At 39.3% G+C, this 26984-nt stretch overlaps 1 protein-coding gene across 3 annotated transcripts in view; it reads right to left on the bottom strand.

The window, feature by feature from the left end:
- Positions 1-26984, bottom strand: part of LOC122794334 (24-hydroxycholesterol 7-alpha-hydroxylase) — an 800221-nt gene that overhangs the window by 47938 nt on the left and 725299 nt on the right. For 2 of the 3 annotated variants that reach the window (XM_044062639.1, XM_044062640.1), the window contains exon 11: positions 25564-25651. The exons of the other annotated variant lie outside the window; for it this stretch is intronic. In XM_044062639.1, coding sequence (XP_043918574.1) covers positions 25564-25651 — 88 coding nt within the window. The remainder of the gene's footprint in view (positions 1-25563; positions 25652-26984) is intronic. 3 annotated transcript variants of the gene reach the window in all.

Below are 26984 nucleotides of genomic sequence, written 5' to 3'. Positions count from 1 at the left end.
TTATGTACAGGTGGTGGTGCTGTGGTAGCATTGTCGCCTCATAGCAAAACGTTGTCCCGTTCGATTCTCAGCTAGAGCGTCTTCGGTGTGGAGGCATACGTGAATGGGGCGTGCTTTTGTTGAAGGTTGTGCGTCAGGGCTGGTAACCCGGTACGTAAAAATCAACTACCAATCATTAGCGGACCGGAGTTCCACTGTGGCGACCCCTAATCGGGAAAAGCCGAAAGACAAGACGAGACCTTATTCATTTTTTTACTTCATTTTTTTTCTTGTCTTGTAACAAATGTCTATGCTAATTAATGTGTATGCAAAGTAATACTAGAGCTTTTCTCCTCGGGTCTCCACTGAAAAAGGGCTTTGCCCAGTCAGACCAACCCAGTTAACAAATGTCAAATAAATAAATAAATAAAAACGAAGTCTGAAACTCTAATGCCTGTCATTATTTAGTGACCAGTCCTCACTGATTTGCCACAAAAATCCAGAAAACCACTAATTTTATGAGGAACAGGCAAAAACTATGAGGCAAAAATGTGGCCAGTTGAAAGGTATGGATATGTGTACATTTATGTGTGCCATATTTGTAGATAGTAATGGGAACAAGGGACATCAGGACAGTTTGTCCTTTTATATCCCAGTCACTGTTATGCTGATCTTATAGCCTAGCTAATGTATTTGTTGGCTGTGGTGTTGAGCACTGCAGTCATATGTCTTCGCACATGCACCTTCTACAATGTACATGGGTGGGCCAAATAACAGGTGGTCACAATGTTGACTCCAAATGCTGATGGCAAGGATGAATACCATACCACATATGTACCTGTTGGCATATACATCTGCTGTATGTATGTATTCTCCTATGTGTCTCTAGTGATACTGTATGGCACACTCCTCAGCTGTCCCTGGGATTATAGTATGGTGTACCTAGGTCACCTCTTTAACTGTAGCAGTCTTCCTACCAGTTCCAGCAGTATACACTTTACAGCTATGTATCAGTGTATAGAATTTTGAATTCTGCCTGTAGTCAGCCAGGATTCATACACTGGTTTTGCCCTAGTTGTAATCCTGACTAACTTCTGCCTTAGGCAATTATGTTAAACCCTCTTTCTTCTTTTATTTTTCACCATCAGACTTCTATGTCGGTGAAATCCTTAATAAATATAGTCCTTCGAATTTATTAGAAAATTAGATTTCTTCAAAGTCTATTTTTGCTGCTATTTTTTCCTCTCAATATATGAACAAGGTTCTTTTTTGTTTATAATATTATAACTCCTAGTTCATCTTTTTTTCTCTTTATCTTTTTTCTTTCTTTCTTCTTATCAAGGTTGGAATAATGTTAAAAATGTGCATAGATTCCTCATATTTTTGTCATTGTTATGCTTATATGTTTAAGTTAGTGTTAACAAATTGTACAATTGGAGCTTATCTCCCCGGGCCTCTACTGAAAATGGATATTCATCCAGTTGGACTAATCCGGTTAACAAATGTAAAATAAAATAAAATAAAATAAATAAATAAAATAAACGTGTTTACAGGTGTTTGCATGTCTGGAGAATGAGGAAGATGACAGAGCCTGCTCAACTTCAGCTCTGCTAAAAATAATGTCCTGTTAAAAGCACATAAGACACATGAACTGCATCTGCTGGAAGAGGAGCCACTGGCAAGCCTCTATGAGATAATGTGTGGTACAGAGTGATCCACAGCATGAATGCCACAGAGAGATGCATTACAGCAGTGTCATGAGCATGTTACTGACATGGCAACTATGTCATGCTACAGCAAAACTGCCCTCTACAACAGCTGAGACGTTAGCCACAGGGGTAGGCAATTAAAGCAGCAGTCTGACAGAGTCAGAGGAGTTTCTAGAACCCCTGCAGAGGGGAGGACAATGGTTCTGGGATGATCCCTGGAGGAGTGGACACTGAGATCAGGACAGACCCACTCCCCATAAGTCTTGCTGGATAATGTACCAAGTACCAAGTTGGCACATCTTATACCAGACTTTTGTACAACAGTAGTGCACATAGGCATAGCAGACTGACCACAACAAATGTTACGATTATACATCAGGCCTTTTGGCCATATCAGGATGACAGCAGAGTTCAGTTGAACACCTCCTACATGAAGACCTTTATCAGGCATACCACAGGGGCAAGGCTTTTTACACGGAAGTGTGTCTTTTGTTGCATATTCACATGGCAGAGCAGTGCTGCAGTGACACCTGTCTATGAATCTTGGCTGACTACAGGCAGAATTCAAAATTCTATACAGAGCATACAGTCTCCACATAAACTAATTATTAATAATTATATTTTGGAAATAAAGATATGAATTCAGGTGACTACAACTAGTAAGTTACTTACAGAAACCTTTCTAATTGTCTGCATCTTATTGTTCTATCTTGTAATTACACTGACCTACAAAACAAAATAATCTCACAGTCATATAAGACAGTAACTGCATTGCTATAACAAAATGCAGACAATTAAAATAAAATAAAATTATAGTTGCACATATTAGAGAATGTACCATAATACCAAGTGCAGAGTTGGAGGTTCTCCTAAAATGAAAATTTTAAAACCAAAAGTTTAATGTTATTGGCTGCCAAAAAAGCAATTACTAAACAAAGGAAATCAAAATCTAGTCCTACTTGCAAAGTGATTTCTGACTCCTAGTTAGCTGCAAAGTAGCCCAAAGTGCACACTGATGCAGGCTGCCAGAAAGAGTTCATGGCCGTGAGCTGTCAGAGATACATCTATACTGCAAGCCATGCTTCAAGTCACAGGTGCATGATAGCAAAACAAAGCAATGCATAGACATTTATATACCTTGGCCTAATGTACCTAAATAACATGTACATAGGTATAATGTAAAGTAAGTTCTGTATAATGTAAAGGAGATAAAAGAATTGAAAGTGGGATCTTTGTAAGTGGGAAGGAGCAAACAAATCTCATACAAATAAATGGAATTTGTGGGAATAGCACGTGCAAAATAAGGTTCAGGTGGAATGAGGTTTTAATGAGGCTTTAAGGGACGGAAGGAAATGAGCACTTCATATAGTGGTACAATGCATGAAAATTGTTAAAAGGAACAAGCGCAAACTACATGACAATAACAATGGAAATTTTTACAGTTTGTTTTCTTTTTTATCAAGATATGTGCATCCATTTTTCAAACTGTGTGTTGATTAATAAAGTTATAAAAAAATTTAATGTATTTCTAATTATGTTTATATTTGACCTTCTAGTCTCAAATCACTAGGATTATCTCAAGTAATTGGTTTAAATACAAGTGGTCAACACCTTTTCAGTAGCATCATTTTGGACTAAAATACTTCTATTTTGGGAGGGCAAGGTTAAGAAGGGAGGTGATGATTAGTGATCAGCAGTATGGTTTCTTGCCAGGAAAGAGCACTACAGATGCAATGTTTGCTCTGAGAGTGTTGATGGAGAAGTACAGAGAAGGTCAGAAGGAGTTGCATTGTGTCTTTGTAGACTTGGAGAAAGCATATGACAGGGTGCCTAGAGAAGAGTTGTGGTATTGTATGAGGACGTCGGCAGTGGCAGAGAAGTATAATATGTTAAGAGTGGTACAGGATATGTACGAGGGTAGTGTGACAGTGGTGAGGACTGCAGTGGGAGTGACAGATCCGTTTAAGGTGGAGGTGGGATTACATCAAGGATCAACTCTGAGTCCTTTCTTATTTGCAGTGGTGATGGACAGGTTGACAGATGAGATCAGACAGGAGGCCCCGTGGACTATGATGTTTGCAGATGACATTGTGATCTGTAGTGGGAGTAGGAATCAGGTTGAGGAGACTCTGGAGAGGTGGAGATATTCTCTAGAGAGCAGAGGAATGAAGGTCAGCAGGGCTAAGACAGAATATATGTGCGTAAATGAGAGGGAGGGTAGAGAAATGGTGAGGATGCAGGGAGTAGAGTCGGTAAAGGTGGACGAGTTTAAGTACTTGGGATCAACAGTTCAGAGTAATGGTGAATGTGGCAGAGAGGTGAAGAAGAGAGTACAGGCAGGGTGGAATGGGTGGAGAAGAGTGTCAGGAGTGATTTGTGACAGACGGGTACCAGTAAGAGTGAAAGGGAAGGTCTACAAGAGGGTAGTGAGACCAGCTATGTTATATGGCTTGGAGACAGTGGCATTGACAAAAAGGCAGGAGTCAGAGCTGGATGTGGCTGAGTTAAAGATGTTAAGATTTGCACTTGGTGTGACTAGGATGGATAGGATTAGGAATCAGTATATTTGAGGGTCAGCTCATGTTGGACGGTTTGGAGACAAAGCAAGAGAAACGAGATTGCGTTGGTTTGGACATGTGCTGAGGAGGGATGATGGGTATATTGGGAAAAAGATGCTAAGGATGGAGCTGCCAGGTAAGAGGAATAGAGGAAGGCCTGAGATAAGGTTTATGGACGTGGTGAGAGAGGACATGCAGGTGGTTGGTGTGACACAGCAAGATGCAGAGGATAGGAAGAAATGGAAAGAGATGATCCGCTGTGGTGACCCCTAATGGGAAAAGCCAAAAGAGAATAATGATGATGATTTTGAATGATGAATGAAACGATTTTTAAATCTTGATTAACTTTTAGATCTGACAATTTAGTATTTATATGATCAATTTCTAAATCATACAGCTCACTTACTGTTGCTATGATCAAGGAATATATTCTGGCAAAATGCCAGAACTGTTACATACAATGTTTATTAGAGTATAGTTTTGATTTAATTGAGATGTAGTCAAATGGCATTCCAGCCGGAATGTGTTCTTACACATATTGCCCATTTTACCCCTTGTGGTAGCCATTTCCAGTTCAGAGACAGCCCTACTACAGTGCTGTATTGTAAAGAGGTGTGGCAGCATGTTGGACTGGGTCTGAGGCCTACCACAAATGTTAATGAGGTATTCCACAGAAGCAGCCTATGCTAATTAGTTGTATGTTCTCTCCCCAGAAATGCCTATGGCAAAGCATTTTATGTAGCCAAGTGATACAGACATTTGCTATCCTGTCTAAATTTCCATAGTCAGCCATGTTTAATCAACATGGCCGAAAGTTCACATTTACCCTTTGATTTCAATAGGTGAGAAGGTGTTTCAAGTAAGTGTTGTGAAGTTTATCAGCAAGGCAATGGTTGGGCTTGTGTGTGTGTGTGTGTGTGTGTGTGTGTGTGTGTGTGTGTGTGTGTGTGTGTGTGTGTGTGTGTGTGTGTGTGTTTGGCTGCATGTGTGAGTGCATGCAGAGAGATGAGTTGCCTAAGGAGCATATGTGTGTTTGTTTGTTTGCCTGCCTGTGCAGTCTCTGTAGGGGGCTTAGTTAGGGGAGAGGTAGGCTAAATGTGTTTGTATGGCTGAATGGGTGAATGTGTCTATGAGTGCAATCCAATTGGGGGAGCTGTGTATGTGTGAATGTGTGTGTGTGTGTGGGGGGGGGGGTTCATGCATCCATACTCCTCTAAAATAATGAGCAAATCCAACAATACTGGGGAGGCACTAGACACTAAAGGATACTGTTTATATCATGCCCTAAAGGAACTTAAAAAGCTAACAGAACAAGTTTTGCACCTTGAAAGATGTGGAGCAGGAGCAACACTACACATCAGGGAATCTTTTCACATTGTGCTCTAAAGGCATTTAAAAAGAAGCAAACCATGTCCCCTCAGCACTATCAAATAGCTGTATAGCAGTGCTTCACCCCTCTACACTACCACTAGGATCAGGCCTTCTCTTACATATATTACCTTAAACCTTACAAAAAAGTTACAATAAAAGGTGGGGGGGGGGGGTTCAATCCATGTACTTGTCACATACAACCCAACTTTAGAGCAGAGTTTTTAGAGCTGTGCACCACCACTGACCACCAGATACAGTGTTATCATATTAACTTATGAATTAAAAAGGGAGGTTAGAGTAAAAGGCAGGGGAAGGTTCCAAACCTTGCATCCTTGGCATAGAAAGCAGCTTGTTAAGCCAGATCCTTAAGCCTCTACACTAACTGAAAAGCGTTTGTGGTACAGTGTATACACTATGAGAATTATGAAACCCTGATGCCTGGCATTATTCAGTAATTACACCAGTCTGTGAGTTATGAGGAGCATGGCATGTATGAGAGGCAACAGTGGTGGCATTCTAGCTTTAAACTATTACTTGGAATCACAGAAAAAGTTACTAGAATAACAGGTCTATCATCACAAAACAATTTATAAACAATAAGAAGAATGAAACTCTGATTTGAGGCATTAATGACTGACTGCAAGTATTCATGATTTATGATGGCAGGGACAAAAATAAGAAGATATATCAGGGATGTTCTGTCAAGTCAGGGATGTTTGTGTGTGTGTGTGTGTGTGTGTGTGTGTGTGTGTGTGTGTGTGTGTGTGTGTGTGTGTGTGTGTGTGTGTGTGTGTGTGTGTGTGTGTGAGTGTGTGAAGATAATGCATATGTCTGAATATGTGCAGCATGTGGGAAAGTGAATGGTGGTCCCTGTGCCAATACAATTCATGAGCCACCCATGGTGCTTACCACTGAAAAGTGCTAATTTACATATACGGTAATTACAGGTGATACAGACACATGCAAAATAGATGATAATGAGGTCTTTCCTCATTGTGAAAACGCGATGTCTCTGAATTTCATTTTCTGCAATCAAGGAAACAGTTACTTTTGGCCACATCTCTTACTGTCAGCACTGTGGTTCTTTCTGAATCTCTAGGTATGTGTTTATTTAATTTATGAACTTGTTAGTTGGGCTGGACAGCCACCATCTAGGAAGAGGCGCTAGCATATATTGCATGAATAAAATAAGAAACAAATGAAGAAAAGAAGGTAATCTATTGTGACAAAACATCTATGGAAGCAACAGATTCAAAAGCAAAACAAGATAAAATCAACTATCACGGCAGTGTTGAATAAAATTATAGTTTAATAAAAGTTTAGCGCTTTCGTGCTCCCCTGAGCACTTCTTCAGACCAATACAAAAAGTTTAAAACTCATTCTAAATAAATACTGAAACACTAAGCAAATGACCAGTGATGTCAACAACTATTTAAATAAATTACAAGCCTTTAAAATAGGCTTTAAAGGTACATACCCATTTAGCCCTAGATGTATATCCACCTGTAATCACACTGTCCATCTAGTTTCTCTCTGTTCCATTACATTGATGATATCTCCCAACCTTAACTCTTGTTTTTTTTTTAAACCCCTTTATCTAAATTTACCCCTTTTTTTAAATTTTTAACTCCTATATAAATAAATAAATAAAAACGAAGTCTGAAACTCTAATGCCTGTCATTATTTAGTGACCAGTCCTCACTGATTTGCCACAAAAATCCAGAAAACCACTAATTTTATGAGGAACAGGAAAAAACTATGAGGCAAAAATGTGGCCAGTTGAAAGGTATGGATATGTGTACATTTATGTGTGCCATATTTGTAGATAGTAATGGGAACAAGGGACATCAGGACAGTTTGTCCTTTTATATCCCAGTCACTGTTATGCTGATCTTATAGCCTAGCTAATGTATTTGTTGGCTGTGGTGTTGAGCACTGCAGTCCTATATGTCTTCGCATGCACCTTCTACAATGTACATGGGTGGGCCAAATAACAGGTGGTCACAATGTTGACTCCAAATGCTGATGGCAAGGATGAATACCATACCACATATGTACCTGTTGGCATATACATCTGCTGTATGTATGTATTCTCCTATGTGTCTCTAGTGATACTGTATGGCACACTCCTCAGCTGTCCCTGGGATTATAGTATGGTGTACCTAGGTCACCTCTTTAACTGTAGCAGTCTTCCTACCAGTTCCAGCAGTATACACTTTACAGCTATGTATCAGTGTATAGAATTTTGAATTCTGCCTGTAGTCAGCCAGGATTCATACACTGGTTTTGCCCTAGTTGTAATCCTGACTAACTTCTGCCTTAGGCAATTATGTTAAACCCTCTTTCTTCTTTTATTTTTCACCATCAGACTTCTATGTCAGTGAAATCCTTAATAAATATAGTCCTTCGAATTTATTAGAAAATTAGATTTCTTCAAAGTCTATTTTTGCTGCTATTTTTTCCTCTCAATATATGAACAAGGTTCTTTTTTGTTTATAATATTATAACTCCTAGTTCATCTTTTTTTCTCTTTATCTTTTTTCTTTCTTTCTTATTATCAAGGTTGGAATAATGTTAAAAATGTGCATAGATTCCTCATATTTTTGTCATTGTTATGCTTATATGTTTAAGTTAGTGTTAACAAATTGTACAATTGGAGCTTATCTCCCCGGGCCTCTACTGAAAATGGATATTCATCCAGTTGGACTAATCCGGTTAACAAATGTAAAATAAAATAAAATAAAATAAATAAATAAAATAAATGTGTTTACAGGTGTTTGCATGTCTGGAGAATGAGGAAGATGACAGAGCCTGCTCAACTTCAGCTCTGCTAAAAATAATGTCCTGTTAAAAGCACATAAGACACATGAACTGCATCTGCTGGAAGAGGAGCCACTGGCAAGCCTCTATGAGATAATGTGTGGTACAGAGTGATCCACAGCATGAATGCCACAGAGAGATGCATTACAGCAGTGTCATGAGCATGTTACTGACATGGCAACTATGTCATGCTACAGCAAAACTGCCCTCTACAACAGCTGAGACGTTAGCCACAGGGATAGGCAATTAAAGCAGCAGTCTGACAGAGTCAGAGGAGTTTCTAGAACCCCTGCAGAAGGGAGGACAATGGTTCTGGGATGATCCCTGGAGGAGTGGACACTGAGATCAGGACAGACCCACTCCCCATAAGTCTTGCTGGATAATGTACCAAGTACCAAGTTGGCACATCTTATACCAGACTTTTGTACAACAGTAGTGCACATAGGCATAGCAGACTGACCACAACAAATGTTACGATTATACATCAGGCCTTTTGGCCATATCAGGATGACAGCAGAGTTCAGTTGAACACCTCCTACATGAAGACCTTTATCAGGCATACCACAGGGGCAATGCTTTTTACACGGAAGTGTGTCTTTTGTTGCATATTCACATGGCAGAGCAGTGCTGCAGTGACACCTGTCTATGAATCCTGGCTGACTACAGGCAGAATTCAAAATTCTATACAGAGCATACAGTCTCCACATGAACTAATTATTAATAATTATATTTTGGAAATAAAGATATGAATTCAGGTGACTACAACTAGTAAGTTACTTACAGAAACCTTTCTAATTGTCTGCATCTTATTGTTCTATCTTGTAATTACACTGACCTACAAAACAAAATAATCTCACAGTCATATAAGACAGTAACTGCATTGCTATAACAAAATGCAGACAATTAAAATAAAATAAAATTATAGTTGCACATATTAGAGAATGTACCATAATACCAAGTGCAGAGTCACAGGTGCATGATAGCAAAACAAAGCAATTCATAGACATTTATATACCTTGGCCTAATGTACCTACATAACATGTACACAGGTATAATGTAAAGTAAGTTCTGTATAATGTAAAGGAGATAAAAGAATTGAAAGTTGGATCTTTATAAATGGGAAGGAGCAAACAAATCTCATACAAATAAATGAAATTTGTGGGAATAGTACGTGCAAAATAAGGTTCAGGTGGAATGAGGTTTTAATGAGGCTTTAAGGGACGGAAGGAAATGAGCACTTCATATAGTGGTACAATGCATGAAAATTGTTAAAAGGAACAAGTGCAAACTACATGACAATAACAATGGAAATTGCTACTGTTTGTTTTCTTTTTTATCAAGATATGTGCATCCATTTTTCAAACTGTGTGTTGATTAATAAAGTTATTAAAAAATTTAATTTATTTCTAATTATGTTTATATTTTACCTTCTAGTCTCAAATCACTAGGATTATCTCAAGTAATTGGTTTAAATACAAGTGGTCAACACCTTTTCAGTAGCATCATTTTGGAATAAAATACTTCTATTTAGGGAGGGCAATGAAACGATTTTTAAATCTTGATTAACTTTTAGATCTGACAATTTAGTATTTATATGATCAATTTCTAAATCATACATCTCACTTACTGTTGCTATGATCAAGGAATATATTCTGGCAAAATGCCAGAACCATTACATACAATGTTTATTAGAGTATAGTTTTGATTTACTTGAGATGTAGTCAAATGGCATTCCAGCCAGAATGTGTTCTTACACATATTACCCATTTTACCCCTTGTGGTAGCCATTTCCAGTTCAGAGACAGCCCTACTACAGTGCTGTATTGTAAAGAGGTGTGGCAGCATGTTGGACTGGGTCTGAGGCCTACCACAGATGTTAATGAGGTATTCCACAGAAGCAGCCTATGCTAATTAGTTGAATGTTCTCTCCCCAGAAATGCCTATGGCAAAGTATTTTATGCAGCCAAGTGATACAGACAATTGCTTTGCTGTGTAAATTTCCATAGTCAGCCATTTTTAATGAACATGGCCGAAAGTTCCCATTTACCCTTTGATTTCAATAGGTGAGAAGGTGTTTCAAGTAAGTGGTGTGAAGTTTATCAGCAAGGCAATGGTTGGGCTTGTGTGTGTGTGTGTGTGTGTGTGTGTGTGTGTGTGTGTGTGTGTGTGTGTGTGTGTGTGTGTGTGTGTGTGTGTGTGTGTTTGGCTGCATGTGTGAGTGCATGCAGAGAGATGAGTTGCTTCAGGTGCATATGTGTGTTTGTTTGTTTGCCTGCCTGTTCAGTCTCTGTAGGGGGCTTAGTTAGGGGAGAGGTAGGCTAAGTGTGTTTGTATGGCTGAATGGGTGAATGTGTCTATGAGTGCAATCCAATTGGGGGAGCTGTGTATGTGTGAATGTGTGTGCGTGTGTGTGTGTGTGTGTGGGGGGGGGGGTTCATGCATCCATACTCCTCTAAAATAATGAGCAAATCCTACAATATTGGGGAGGCACTAGACACTAAAGGACACTGTTTATATCATGCCCTAAAGGAACTTAAAAAGCTAACAGAACAAGTTTTGCACCTTGAAAGATGTGGAGCAGGAGCAACACTACACATCAGGGAATCTTTTCACATTGTGCTCTAAAGGCATTTAAAAAGAAGCAAACCATGTCCCCTCAGCACTATCAAATAGCTGTATAGCTGTGCTTCATTCCTCTACACTACCACTAGGATCAGGCCTTCTCTTACATATATTGCCTTAAACCTTACAAAAAAGTTATAATAAAAGGCGGGGGGGGGGGGTTCAATCCATGTACTTGCCACATACAGCCCAACTTTAGAGCAGAGTTTTAGAGCTGTGCACCACCACTGACCACCAGATACACTGTTAGCATATTAACTTGTGTCTTAAAAAAGGGAGGTTAGAGTAAAAGGCAGGGGAAGGTTCCAAACCTTGCATCCTTGGCATAGAAAGCAGCTTGTTAAGCCAGATCCTTAAGCCTCTACACTAACTGAAAAGAGTTTGTGGTACAGTGTATACACTATGCGAAGTATGAAACCCTAATGCCTGGCATTATTCAGTAATTACACCAGTCTGTGAGTTATGAGGAGCATGGCATGTATGAGAGGCAACAGTGGGGGCATTCTAGCTTTAAACTATTACTTGGAATCACAGAAAAAGTTACTAGAATAACAGGTCTATCATCACAAAACAATTTATAAACAATAAGAAGAATGAAACTCTGATTTGAGGCATTAATGACTGACTGCAAGGATCCATGATTTATGATGGCAGGGACAAAAATAAGAAGATATATCAGGGATGTTCTGTCAAGTCAAGGATGTTTGTGTGTGTTTGTGTGTGTGTGTGTGTGTGTGTGTGTGTGTGTGTGTGTGTGTGTGTGTGTGTATGTGTGTGTGTGAAGAGAATGCATCTGTTTGAATATGTGCATGCATGTGGGAGAGTGAATGGTGGTCCCTGTGCCAATACAATTCATGAGCCACCCATGGTGCTTACCACTGAAAAGTGCTAATTTACATATACGGTAATTACAGGTGATACAGAGACATGCAAAATAGATGATAATGAGGTCTTTCCTCATTGTGGCTTAACGTGTCTCTGAATTTCATTTTCTGCAATCAAGGAAACAGTTGCTTTTGGCCACATCTCTTACTGTCAGAACTGTGGTTCTTTCTGAATCTCCAGGTATGTGTTTATTTAATTTATGAACTTGTTAGTTGGGCTGGACAGCCACCATCTAGGAAGAGGCACTAACATATATTGCATGAATAAAATAAGAAACCAATGAAGAAAAGAAGGTAATCTATTGTGAAAAAACGTCTGTGGAAGCAGCAGAGTCAAAAGCAAAACAAGATAAAATCAACTACCATGGCAGTGTTGAATAAAATTATAGTTTAATAAAAGTTTAGCGCTTTCATGCTCCCCTGAGCACTTCTTCAGACCAATACTAAAAGTTTAAAACACATTCTAAATAAATACTGAAACACTAAACAAATGACCAATGATGTCAACAACTATTTAAATAAATTAAAAGCCTTTAAAATAGGCTTTAAAGGTACATACCCATTTAGCCCTAGATGTACATCCACCTGTAATCACACTGTCCATCTAGTTTCTCTCTGTTCCATTACATTGATGATATCTCCCAACCTTAACTCTTGTTCAACTTTATCTAATACTCTAAACCTAAAATCATGTGTAACACCTTCCTTATGGATATGCTTGGCCAAAGCATTCCTCAGATCCCTGCTTTTAATAGCCTGTAGGTGTTCCCTTATTCTCTCTCTTAACATCCTCACAGTTTTTCCTATATAAAAACATGAACATGCCTAACAGCAAGCTAAACAGACCACATTAGTGCTAGAGCATGTCGCTCTAACATTGACTTTAAACTGTTGGTTTGTTACAGGGTGCACACATGTATTGTTGCAATCTATGTGCTGGCAGTAGCTACAACCATCACAAGGTATGGGTCCCCCTAATGTCTGCTGCCTTTTTCTCATTCTATTGTCATAGCAAAGAAGTCACTTAAGGAAATGTTTATTCCTAAAAACAACATTTGATTGTGGTCCCACAACACTACCTATCTTGGCATCCGACAATAAAACTGGTCAGTTCTTTTTTACTGTATCACAAGAAATAGTATTATCATTAGTATAATGCATCAGAAAACTTACTTTGCTTCTCTATCACTAGCCAGCTGTCTCTGATCTAGTGCTATCTGTCCACTAGAAAAATAGGGTCAAGCCGAGGTGTTTCTAAAAGTTCGAACATCCCTGGCCATAATCCTCACTTCACCTTCTCTATAACCCCTATCTTTAAACTCTTGTCTCAAGGTGGTCAAATTTGACTTAAACACTTGTTGTTGGCTGTCCAACCTCGAAGTCCTCATCCCTTGGCCTATCAATACATTTTGAAGACTCTAGCCGGATGCATACTGTCCCTTCTCAATGTGGTGTTTACTCGGCATGGTTTCCTATAGAGACTGGTAGCTGTCTTTCCATTCTCTAGCTTAAACACCTCAACATCTAAAAAATCCATGCTGGTATTAGAATATTTATATGTGAATTTGAGAAAGGTGGTTGTAGTGTGGAGTTAATCTACAAACTCTGGAATCAGTTCCTCCGATCCTTGCCACAATAGAAAAAGATCATCCACAAACCTTTTAAAAACTGCAATATAGTGAGAGAACTTATCATTATTCAAAACATATGTTTGTTCCCATTGGGACATCACCAAATTTGCATAACTATTGGCGTAGGGTGTGCCTATTGCTACACCCTGCTTCTGCCAATAGTACACCCCATCAAAAATATATATATTATGTTCCAAAATGAGGCTGACTAGTGAACAAACCAACGTTATCTTAACCTCACTAAAATTGCTATGTTCATTTACTAAGAAGATTAAGTCCTTCATTTGGTATACTGGTAAAAAGCTTTTTTTAAATGGGTATGTACCTTTAAAGGCTATTTTAAAGGCTTGTAATTTATTTAAATAGTTGTTGACATCATTGGTCATGTAGTTACTGTTTCAGTATTTATTTAGAATGTGTTTTAAACTTTTTGTATTGGTCTGAAGAAGTGCTCAGGGGGCATGAAAGCGCTAACCTTTTATTAAACTATAATTTTATTCAAGACTGTTGTGCTGGTTCTGTGGATTTTATCTTGTTTTGCTACATGAATAAAATATATTTACATTTAGTTAGCTTTCTGTAACAGCTGAAGTTGCAGATATTAGCCACTTTAGCAGACTAAAATTATATTAATTTAGGTTACATTCAGTTACAATTATATCCAGTAATGTTTCATAGCAAATGTGTTACAGATATTAACACTGGCAGCAGTACAATGAGAGAGTGGTGATTGGAGCAGCTTTCAATGGGCATGTTGGTGAAGGGAACAGAGGGGATGAGGAAGTGATGGGTAGGTATGGTATTAAACAAAGGAATGCAGAAGGTCAGATGGTAGTGGGTTTTTCGAAAAGGATGGACATGGCTGTGGTGAATACGTATTTTAACAAGAGGGAGGAGCATAGGGTGACATACAAGAGTGAAGGAAGATACAAACATGTGGATTATATCTTATGTGGGAGGGCCAGTTTGAAGGAGATTGGAGACTGTAAAGTGTTGACCGGGGAAAGTGTAGTTAGGCAGCATAGGATGGTGGTTTGTAAGATAACGTTGGTGATCAAGAAGAGGAAGAGGAGTGTGAGGGCAGCACCAAGAATCAAATGGTGGAAATTGAAAAAGGATAATTGTGAAGTGAAGTTCAGGGAAGAGTTAAGACAGGCACTGGGTGACAGTGAAGAGTTACCAAACAGCTGGGTAACTACAGCAGAGCTAGTAAGGGAGACGAACAAAAAAGGTGCTTGGTATGACATCTGGACAGAGGAAGGACGACAAAGAGACATGGTGGTGGAATGAGGAAGTACAGGAGAGTATACAGAGAAAGAGGTTGGCAAAGAAGAAGTGGGATTATCAGAGAGATGAAGGAAGTAGACAGGAGTATAAGGAGATGAGGTGCATGGCAAAGAGAGAGGTGGCGAAGGCTAAGGATAAGGCATATGAAGAGTTGTATGAAAGGTTGGACACTAAAGAAGGAGAAAAGGACCTGTACCGATTGGCTAGACAGAGGGACTGAGCTAGGAAAGATGTGCAGCAGGTAAAGGTGATAAAGGATAATGAGGGAAACCTACTTACAAGTGAGGAGAGTGTGTTGAGCAGATGGAAAGAATACTTTGAGGGGTTGATGAATGAAGAGAATGAGAGGGAGAGAAGGTTGGATGATGTAGGGATAGTGAACCATGAAGTGCAATGGATTAGCAAGGAGGTGGTAAGGATAGCTATGAAGAGGATGAAGAATGGAAAGGCTGTTGGTCCAGATGACATACCTGTGGAAGCATGGAGTTGTTTAGGTGCAATGGCTGTGGAGTTTTTAACCAGATTGTTTAATGAAATTTTGGAAAGTGAGAGGATGCCAAAGGAACAGAGAAAAAGTGTTTTGGTACCGATTTTTAAGAATAAGGGTGATGTGCAGAGTTGTAGTAATTGCAGAGGGATTAAACTGATCAGTCACAGCATGAAGTTATGGGAAAGAGTAGTGGAAGCTAGGTTAAGAAGAGACGTGATGATTAGTGATCAGCAGTATGGTTTCATGCCGGGAAAGAGCACTACAGATGCGATGTTTACTCTGAGAGTGTTGATGGAGAAGTACAGAGAAGGTCAGAAGGAGTTGCATTGTGTTTTTGTAGACTTAGAGAAAGCATATCACAGGGTGCCTAGAGAGGAGTTGTGGTATTGTATGAGGAAGTCGGGAGTGTCAGAGAAGTATGTAAGAGTGGTACAGGATATGTACGAGGGTAGTGTGACAGCAGTGAGGTCTGCGGTGGGAGTGATGGATGCGTTTAAGGTGGAGGTGGGATTACAGCAAGGATCAGCTCTGAACCCTTTCTTATTTGCAATGGTGATGGACAGGTTGACAGATTTGATCAGACAGGAGTTCCCATGAACTATGATGTTTGCAGATGACATTGTGATCTGTAGTGAGAGTAGGGAACAGGTGGAGGAGACTCTGGAATAGATGGAGATATGCTCTAGAGACAGTGGTGGCTGGTGACTTCAAATCAAAGGGGGGCTGCAGGGGACAGCTGAATGGGTGGGGCCAACAGGAAGGGTGTGGTCAACTAGAAAAGGGTGAGGCTATGGCACAGTGGGATCAATGCTGTCCATGCTTACCATTTTACATGAAATAAATGTTTCCAGATGTAGTTCTCTGGTAATCTGCATTTCTTCATCTTATTTTACACAAAGTAAACCCTTAATGTGTAGCAAAATGCTAAAGTTTATCCAATCTATTATGAAAGTATTACTTATTTAAAAATGTTAAGAATACAATGCTGTTTTCAAAGTACAGCTAAATTTCTTAAATCAGACATTTTTATACTGTAATGAATTGTGTGATTTTTTCTTTTTAATAATGTCTCCATATGCTTCTTGCCTGCTAGCTCCCATGGTCATTCAGCCAATTGACATCTCACATGTTCATTTTAAACTTTAGAAGACAAATGGAGATGAACTGAATGATGTTAATTATACAACTGCCCCCTATTAATATTCAAAAACATGCATGCTGATTGGTCAGCGTGCACGTTGTAAATCAGAGTTATAGTAATGGAAAAAGGTCCGGTCGCCAGGACTTTTTCCATTACTATAACTCTTTTTCATACTGTTTCGCTATGTTAAACGAGTTTAACATAGCGAGACAGCTTTAAAAAAGCAACGGAGATTCTCTGTTGCTTTTTTTAAAGCTGTCTCGCTATATTAAACCCATTTAACATAGTTAAACAGTTTGTAAAAAGCAACGTAGATCTTGCTTTCTCCGTTGCTTTTTTCAAAACTGTCTCGCTATGTTAAATGGGTTTAACATACCGAGACAGCTTTAAAAAAAGCAACAGAGATTCACTGTTGCTTTTTTTAAAGCTGTCTCGCTATGTTAAACTCCTTTAACATAGCGAGACATGGAACAAGCAATGGAGATCTTGCTTTCTCCACTGCTTCCACCCACAGCTCTGATGTACTGCGTAGGCATACGCATGTGCAGTACATCAGAACTGCCGCAGAATACCAGACAGCTGCGGAAGGGCAGCAAGGAGGCATTATACAATGCCATTATTTAAGAAAAGTAATTATTTTTTTTCTTAAATAATGTCATTGTATAATAGCAATAACCCACTTCAGGGTGTGGGTAATGCTGGATTTACCCACGGTTGGCTTTGTTTGGCCACTGGCCGCCCTGCGTGACCAAACCACGCCAAACGTGGGTAAATCCAGCATTACCCACACCCAGGCATGGGTTATTGCTATAGTACTCTATAGATGCATCCCATTCCACAATGCCAGTTTACTGGCATGCACTCAACTATCAACTCACTTTTATTCAATCACCCATCCTTTAGGCACAATATCCATCCATAAGATCAGTACAGACTGCTGCTTTCTTTGCCTGTCACTCAGAAGTACATTCAAAAAAATCATGCCTTCCTCTTCATAAGTTATAACTGCTATGATGGTGACCACAATACGCTAGGCTCAGCTTGCATGCCGTCAGAGTCAGTATACAGCACATCTGTTTGTTATACAAATCCCATTTATTAAATGTAATCAGCACACTAAACTTTTATTATGTATCTCTACATGTATATTAGTTATAGCAATAGCTTAGTGAATGCATTTCTCTTTTGCCTGCTTTTAATTAGTAGTAGATCCTGTGTAATAGTAGAATTGCTTTAGATGTCCAGCTATTCCTCTGTTTTAACATAGTCAGCAACCTAGCTGCCAGACTGATAATTTTATTACTATATATTAGGTCATCATTTGTATTTAAACAGTGTTCATTGTTCTCATTTGTTGCTGAAACGTTCCTCCAGAGTCTCCTCAATAAACAAACCAAGCCTAATAATAACATGGAGATCAAAGTGAAAATATAAATAACATTTACATGCTGCTACTGATCATAAGATAGTCACAGAAATGTGTCTACATAGTTTGCAAATGATGAAATTAAAAGTGATTGCTGCATTTTTAGACCGATGAGAAGGGAGCACTGTGTCCAGATTTCTTCCCCTAGAGTGTTATAAAACAGCATCCCAGGTCACAACAAAGATGAAACATTTTCCATCAGCTGTTCTGAACTTGGCACATGTTACCAGTCTCTTCATGTATAGCTACATAAGCAGTTAAAACATTAATGTAACAAATTAAAAACATATTTTGTATTATTCCATTTTTCAGTCATCTATTTTATGCATAATTATAACAATATGCAAATTCTTCTTCCAATAACTAAATGGCTGTACAACTATAATTAACTAAAAATGTGTTATTTCAGTGGCTGAGGTACAGACTGACTGATGAAAATCTCATGAAATCTGCTTTTTAAATGAAGGACTGCGATTTCTTGGAATAATGTATGTGGACATTACTTTGCAAAATCTGTGAAAGCATGCATTTCACAGCTGTCATGGAATATTATAAATCTTATACACACAAGACCACGCATTTAAAATAACTAAGTGATGTGTTATTTAAAATAACTTTGTGATATGAGCAAATTCGCAAATATAAAATAAACTTAGTGACACGACTCACACGAGTGGATTTTTTTGTGCATCTGTGCAAGTTTTCCAACACCTGACTGTCTTGTCTTTCATACACAGTACTACATGGTTGTGGCAAATAATTTAAAAGCGTGTAAAGTTGTTACAATACATATCTTAATAATTAATATAAAATCAAATGCTGTACTGCTGTCCTGGTTAGCCGGAGAGCAATACTGAAGAGAGTCATAAGTGGACAGATAAACAGAGAAGTCAGATAGCTTTTCTTGATAAGCAGATGGAACTTCATTCTACTTTGCATTGCTAGCATGTGAGTGCATTACTTGGGATTTTGTTTTCCTAACAATGACTTACTTCTTCCTACCGGGCTCCAGAAACAGCAAACAGGGAATTCAGTTTATGGATTAGTGGCACTCTGGCACAACACACCATATTAAAAGTTAATTTACAGCTTTTCTAGGCACCTGACTTGTCATTGAGTGATGTAAGAGATTTCACCTGGGGGGGTCGCAGCACAAAAAAAAAAAGTCAAACAACACAACAGTCAACTTTTTTCAGTAGTAAGTTAACAATAATAGCCGGACGAGATAAAGATTAGATATTAGGAGGAGTGGGACACCTAGCTCAGTCAGTTTAGTGTTAAAAGATAAACAGAGTGTCTGTTTCCATCACGATTCACAAACTGAAGTAATTGGAGCTCTTTCTTTTCTTTTTTCTCTGACTGCTCTCTCTCTCTCTCTCTCTCTCTCTCTCTCTCTCTCTCTCTCTCTCTCTGTTCAAACTCTCAGTAAGCCAGGCAATCCAAAAAACTATGCAAACAAACAAAGTTGTTTAACGCAATGGTAGCACCATAGCAAGTAATACTACTGATTGTTTCTCACGCTCTTTTTCGAGAAGAGAGCGAGAACCAATCAGTAGCCATCCAGGCTCCCATGTCACATACGTGACTGCGGACGTGGCAGTCCGACCCCCTTCCAATTTACTGTGCTGTTAAACTGCATAGACTTCTGGGCATAACACTGATGCCTTTCTCTCTCCTTAATCTAGACTGTTTTCACAGCATTCCAGATTTACAGAAACAAAACTAATTAAAAAAGTTCTGAGACTTTGCAAGTCAGTTGGACTCGCTTAGAGCACTACAGCCAGAGATCCAGGTACTAAATATTTTAATTTATAAATATATATTTTTTTATTTTTAAAAATAAATGTTCCAGTCTTGAATCTTTTCTTTCTTCACAGCTGGGGGGGGCTGCAATGCTGCAATCCGATGGCACAAGCTGCCACTGTCTAGAGAAAAGAGGAATGAAGGTCAGCAGGACTAAGACAGAATATATGTGTGTGAATGAGAGGGAGGATAGAGGAACGGTGAGGGTGCAAGGAATAGAGGTGGTGAAGGTGGATGAGTTTAAATACTTGGGATCAATAGTTCAGAGTAATGGTGAGTGTGGAAGAGAGGTGAAGAAGAGAGTACAGACAGGATGGAATGGGTGGAGAAGAGTGTCAGGAGTGATTTGTGATAGACGAGTACCGGTAAGAGTGAAAGGGAAGGTCTACAAGAGGGTAGTGAGACCAGCTATGTTATATGGGTTGGGGACAGTGGCATTAACAAAAAGGCAGGAGTTTGAGCTGGATGTGGCAGAGTTAAAGATGTTAAGATTTGCACTGAGTGTGGCGAGGGTAGACAGGATTAGGAATAAGTATATTAGAGGGTCATCTCAGGTTGGAAGGTTTGGAGACAAAGCCAGAGAGGCAAGATTACGTTAGTTTGGACATGTGCTGAGGAGGGATGCTGAGTATGTTGGGAAAAAGATGCTAAGGATGAAGCTACCAGGTAACAAGAAAAGAGGAAGGCCTAAGATAAGATTTATGGATGTGGTGAGAGAGGACATGCAGGTGATTGGTATGACAGAGCAAGATGCAGAGGACAGGAAGAAATGGAAACAGATGATCCACTGTGGCGACCCCTAACGGGAACAGCTGAAAGATGGTGATGATGAGTATTTTAAGTATATTAGACAGAGCCAGAGGCACAAATGTACCTTGTCTACGCATCTTTTTGTATTAGGATTTTGTACTAAGATACAGACCTTAGCAACAGGAGACACATGGGAAACAGTAACAGTGGCTTTAGGAAGTACACCAACTACACAGCGTATATACAATTAAACAGTATGCTGTTGTTGTTGTGTCTTTCGGCTTTTCCCAGTTAGGGGTCGCCACAGCGGAACTCCGGTCCACTAATGATTGGTAGTTGATTTTTACGTGTCGAGTTACCAGCCCTGACGCACAGCCTTCAACGAAGGTACACCCATTCACGCATGTCTCCATGCAGAAGACGCTCTAGCTGAGAATTGAACCGGACAGTTTCTTACTGTGAGCCGACAATGCTACCGCAGCACCACCACCGCGGTATACAATTAAACAGTATGAAAAGGAAAATACAATTAAACAGTATGAAAAGGAAAATTCTAAATAAAATGTAAACAGTATGAAAAGGAAAATGCAAAATAAAATGTAAACAGTGGTTAGAATAAAGTGAACTAAGCAATGGATAAAGGAGCATAAATGGATTAGGAAAGAGGTGTAAGGAACAGGCGAAAGAAAAAGGTTAAGTAAAGGAGCTGAAAGTTACAATACAAAAATACAGACTGAGAAGTAGTAAGGTGCAAGAGGAAGAAAGAGAAGGGGGTGAGGCAAGTGGCAAATAAACTGCATTGTGATGATTCGTTGAGATCTGCCAGCCTAAAGAAAAAGCTGTTCAACCAAGAATATTAAAATTAAATTTTTTTAATATGTAATTAGTTCATAAAGTGAATATTTTGCTATTTAAAAGACACTCTATCTACTGTCATTTGCTGTAGACTGATGAATATCTTTTGCCATATACAGTTATAACAGACATTTTCATTTAAGGTGTGTTAGTAGTTTTCAACAAAAATGTATTCAGTAAGACAATATCTGAAATACTGATTGTGTGCAGAGTTATATAGTTGGAATATGCTTCTACCAACATAGAGAGACCAAAGGTGTTAACTACATAATAACACAGCTAGGAAGCTGGCATGTTACTGTAAATGACCTTGAGAGTGAAGCTCAGGAGATCATCTATTTTAGGTTGTGTGTTACTATCAGAATGGATTAACATAATTAACCCCGGAGGGTGTCAGATCCTTACTACAGTTATAGCACTGCCACGTACCATAAGCAGTGCAACATCTTGTTAAAAAAAAGAAAAAAAAATGGACGTGGTCACTTGTAAAATCAAAATTTTAATTCTTTCCAAATTTGCCCTTGTTGAGGACCATGCTAGAGATGATGCTCTCTGTGCAGCATATTCTGGATCATCCTGTCCTGCATATGTCAGCAGGGCAATCCAAGAAGGCAGGAAAGAAAGACAAGATTCAACTACTCTAAAAATCAGCAGAGGTAGACAACACTGTTTTACTGTTACATGATCACATTACAATAGCCTGAGGTACATTCCGAGGCTCTAAGATAGGGTAAAAGGCTTTAATAACTGCAAAGGAAGATTTGCAATAACAACAGAAAAATGCATAAATGGTTCTTATTTATTTGTGTATCTAAGGAGAATGTGCATAATCAATGGCTTGTTTAATTCTCTTGATCTTCATACTTTTTCTTTGCTACAAGTGGTGTGGTTAGAATGGCAATGAAGCCTTTGTTTACTGTCCAAAGGTATTACCACATTTATGATGAGTGAACAGCTCATCTTAAATACAGTTGCTTGAGTAATGAATGGTACCAGATAGTGGTAATGTAATCTTGCCAGCACTTTTCACATGCTGCCCATCCAATTAAAGAACAGACTGGAATGTCAGCAAAAAGAAAGCACATACTTCCAAGAAGAGAAGGAAGCAGGGAGGTATCATCACATATGTTGAAAAGGCCGAAAGACACTGGGATGTCAGTGCGATGTTGGAATGTATCAGAATGGGACTCACAAGCTGAACTGTTAAGCACAGATAACAGCAACACTCTATCGGACATTGGTGAGACTGCATCATATTTATACTCTCTGCAGTTGTAGGGAACTAAAGTCTGAATGCAAGTTAACAGCGCTGCACCTAACAAGAAAACCACAATTATACAAAAAGTACAGTACAAACATCATGAGAAAAAGTTCAAAGGGTATGTGGTGGAATAAGTTAGAGAGATTTGGCAAGAGTATTCAGCTACCCCACGGGTATCTCACATAGTACTGTAAAGCCCAGAAGGCTTAAATATGTCTTATAGTGTGCATTGTTTGAATTACAAGAAACTTCGCAAATGCTCATGACAGTCTTCTGAAGGAGTTCAGGTACTTAGGCAGTGAGACATTTCCCTGAGGCACATTTGGTTAGGGCCACATGCCTGAAGTGACATTCAGCTGCAGGGAAATATGACTGTTGTCAATTTCCTATGAGAAATTTGAAGAATGTGGTACCATGCCCACAACTTCAATAATCAAATGCAAAGGGAGGAAAATAATATCCATACTCCCACGACAATATGAGACTGGAGACAGTATGGCAGACATCCACAACGACTGGCTAGTGGTCATGTCAGTGACAGTAAAAATACAGTGCATAATGGGCAGTGTCTTTATAATTAGGGTGTGTGGACCACTACCCCATTCATAGTGTCTGGGAAATATTACTTAAAATGCATACTGGAGGACAAATGCATTCAGGATTTCCTCCATGCTGTGGCATACATCTACATGTTGTAGTTACATAAGCATGCACTGTACACTGAGTACAATACTCACTACTTCTTTTGCCCCTGATCCCTTGGGGCATGGCAGTATGGGTTTCTCTTTGCCCTCAGGGAATTCACAACAACCACATTTCTCTGCAGCTGAATGTCACTTCAGCCATGCGTCCCCAACCAAATGTAACAGAGGGAAATTTCTTGCTGCCTAGATACCCGAATCCCTTCTGAAGACATGGTGAAAGGCAATCTATTGTTGTACAGGAACAGTACAAAGTAACAACAAGAATAGAAATAGTATCTGACCCAATAAGAAAAGTAATGTTGTTAGATTCATAGGTTCATAGGTTGGTACTAGGCCATCGGCCCTAGGGCCTATACAAGCCTAGCCATAACAATTCCCTGGCTATTTCTTCCCACACTATTTACTTCCCTGGATCCCTGTCTAGCAGGAAGACTGATGTGATCCCTTGGGTGAATTTCCTTTCTCCCATCCAATCATCAAGGTTCCTTTTGAAGAGGGCCAATGAGGCACTGTGCTTGACATGTATGAGCAGTCTATTTCAGAGTCTGGGGAGTCTCTGGGTCAGGAACCTATCCCTCCAGCATGTTTTGTTTATTGTGATGACAAGGTTTAGATCCCTGGTGTGTGTGACTCTGAGGGATTGGGATTTCTTTAAATGTAGCAAGTCCAACAGCTCTGGGTTTGACATGGCCTTGTATGTTAAGCAGAGATCGCCTCTGAGTAGACGATATGCAACAGAGTATAGCTGGACTTTAAGGCAGTCAGCGTAGGGCATCTGCTTTAGGCCTGTGATTCTTTTATTGAGGTATTTCTGCAGCCTTTCTGGTTGTTGCAGATGTCTTGAGAGGTACATATCAAATGGGGCATTGTATTCTATAATGGGTCTTATGAGGAATGAGTACAGTGGGACAATGACCTCCTTTTTTTCTGGATGAAAAGCCCTTAGTGATGAGATGTGCCACATAGAACGATTTCCTGACTGTTGTGGCGGTGTGGTTATCAAAGGTGAGACCAGTGTTCACCTATGTCCTTAAGTCTCTTATCACACTTTTGGTGTTTAGTGTACTGCCACCTATGTGGTAATTCACGGGTACATGTTTTTTCCCAATGAGGATAACTATACATTTCTTGGCAATGAGCTTAAGCCCATGGCTCTGGCACCAAGCATCTATTTCTGTAAGGCCCTTTTGTAGAGTATCCAAATCATTTGGGGATTCAATAATGGCTCCCAGTTTGCAGTCATCTGCGAACTCTGTTACCCAAAGTCCCTTAGTGTTGGCCTGCACTTCAGAGAAGTAAATACCAAACAAGAGCGGTCCCAGGACTGAACCCTGAGGTACTCCACTTGTCACTTGTCTGGAGCTGGCTACTTTTACAGTGTGGGTTCTGTCAGTAAGCCAGTTGTCAACCCACTGAGTGACATAGGGATTAATGCCCAGCTTAGTAAGTTAATCTATGATTCCAGAATGGGGGATGGTGTCAAAGGCTTTCACGAGGTCTGGATAGGCTGTGTAGAGTGGGATAACTGTAGCTGTGCACCACTCAGTGGGCACAAAGCCTGAGGTGAGGCTATGATTAAACATGACACTTAGGTGAGGTGCCAGTTTCTAGTTCATGTAGTACGATGTCATCTGGTCCCATGGATGCTGAAATCTTAGCTTTGGAGAGTGCGTTTTTTATCTGTGTGGCCATTATGACCAGAATTTGTCAATCTTCTGGAAATTGACATTTAGGGGGTAAGAGGGGGGTGAAGTTGGAACTGAACTGATCTGCCAGGATATTGGCAATATCCTCGAGATCAGTATATTTAATGCCCTTCTGTAATAAACAGCCTCAGCAAGGCTCAAACCCAGGCCCTTGCACACCATAGACAAAGTGATTTACCACTAAGCCATGCAGATGAGCGAAAAAATGGATGTGTGTCTGCTAGAAATACTAATACAAACAAAGCTAAGAGCGTCCCAATGTTGATATATGAGTTAGCTGCCACCAGAAATCACTTCACCGCTATATAAAGCACTGTATATAAAGTGTACAGAGGTAAGTAATGGGTGAAAAGTATGTTTACTCATGCTCTTCATCCTAATCAGTACTCCATATGTTAGTGGGAATACCTATAATAAAACAGGGGCACTTTTCCCCATTGTCTGACATCTAGTCTTTATTGGGTTTCCACATGCATCCCGGTATTCTCATGGTGATAGAAAGGTTACAGGGGAAAACAAGTTTCATATATTGTCAGCAAGAGTTCTTTCCCTTAACATAATCTTACCTGTTTTGGAACTGGATCCAGCAGGGAAAAACTGTATTTGCTGAGAATCAAAGCAACAAACATGTGAATCTCCAGAAGAGCAAACCACCTAAAATGAAGAAATACAATGTGATACCAGATATCATAAAGTTCCATATTGTTTAAGAAAGTAATGCTTTCTGTAAAGGCTATGAAAGATGCATTACCAAACTGATGTGCCATATTCAAAACAAATAAACTACAAAGCATAACTTTTTTTAAATAATTAGTTTATTTGGAAAAAAAAAAAATATATATATATATATATATATATATATATATATATATATATATATATATATATATATATTATGCTCTCAGCTTAAGTAGTAAACACATTCAATGCTACACTTGCTTATCTGCACTACACTTCACAAAAACCCAGGTAGCAATAGGTCTTGTGGCATGCCAGGGATGAACCCCTCACTATGGCCAGGGGAGTCTGAGTTTGATAAGCTGTCCAGATGACTGATGGAGCTGGCAAGGTAGATGGGTTTGTGGGAGACAGCATATGAGTAGACTGTTCATTGAAGCCCAGTGGAGGTCAGGACACAGAATGATTGTCAGGATAGGATATGTAACATAATGGGGGAGGAGTGGGCACCCTACAGCCCAGGATACATATGTTCTCATCAGCCATTCCTCATTGCCTACCATGCTTATATTAGTAGTGCTAGTATGCAATGGGGTAGGGCCTATGAAGAATTCTGCAAGCCATGGTATGATATTCCTTGCTTGGTCCTATCCCATATTCAGTGCTTGGTCGTTCACTCCCCTTAGATCATACATATGGAAATGGGGACTCCATGTGTGACCCACTCCCAAAAGGGAACAATAAGAGAGCTGACAGTTGAGTACAAAAAAAAAAAAAAGTTTAGCTAGCACTAATGATGCTGTTTTAAAAAGCCATGAAAAGAGAAAGGGTACTTTTGTATGATGACTTTAAGGCTGCTTTTCTCAAAGTACACTAGTGAGAAACAGCACTAAATAAGGTTGAAGGTACTTGTTTCAATCACTAGTCAAAGACTAACTTCTCTGTTTCACTTTTCATTCTGTCAGCATGAAAAACTGAGTTAGCACAGCTATGTAGCAGTTAGCATTTGCTGTTTACTGCCTTACAGCACTCAGTTCTCTGATTTGTCTCCTGGTAGGATGTCTTCTGTGCAGTCTTTGCATGTCCCCCTGTATCTGCATGGGTTTGCACTGGAGTCTATAGTGTTCACCAAAATCTGACATGGTAACAGGTGAACTGGTGGCCCTCTAATATATCTACAGATGTATGTACATGTACACACAGTATATATATATATATATATATATATATATATATATATATATATATATATACATATATATATATATATATATATATATATATATATATATATATATATATATATATA

The sequence above is a fragment of the Protopterus annectens genome, chromosome 2.part1 (assembly GCF_019279795.1).
Source record: "Protopterus annectens isolate FY-2018-M chromosome 2.part1, PAN1.0, whole genome shotgun sequence".
Classification (NCBI taxonomy): Eukaryota; Metazoa; Chordata; order Ceratodontiformes; family Protopteridae; genus Protopterus; species Protopterus annectens.
The sequence above is the reverse complement of the archived record's forward strand: the minus strand, read 5'-3'. Positions and strand labels throughout refer to the sequence as shown.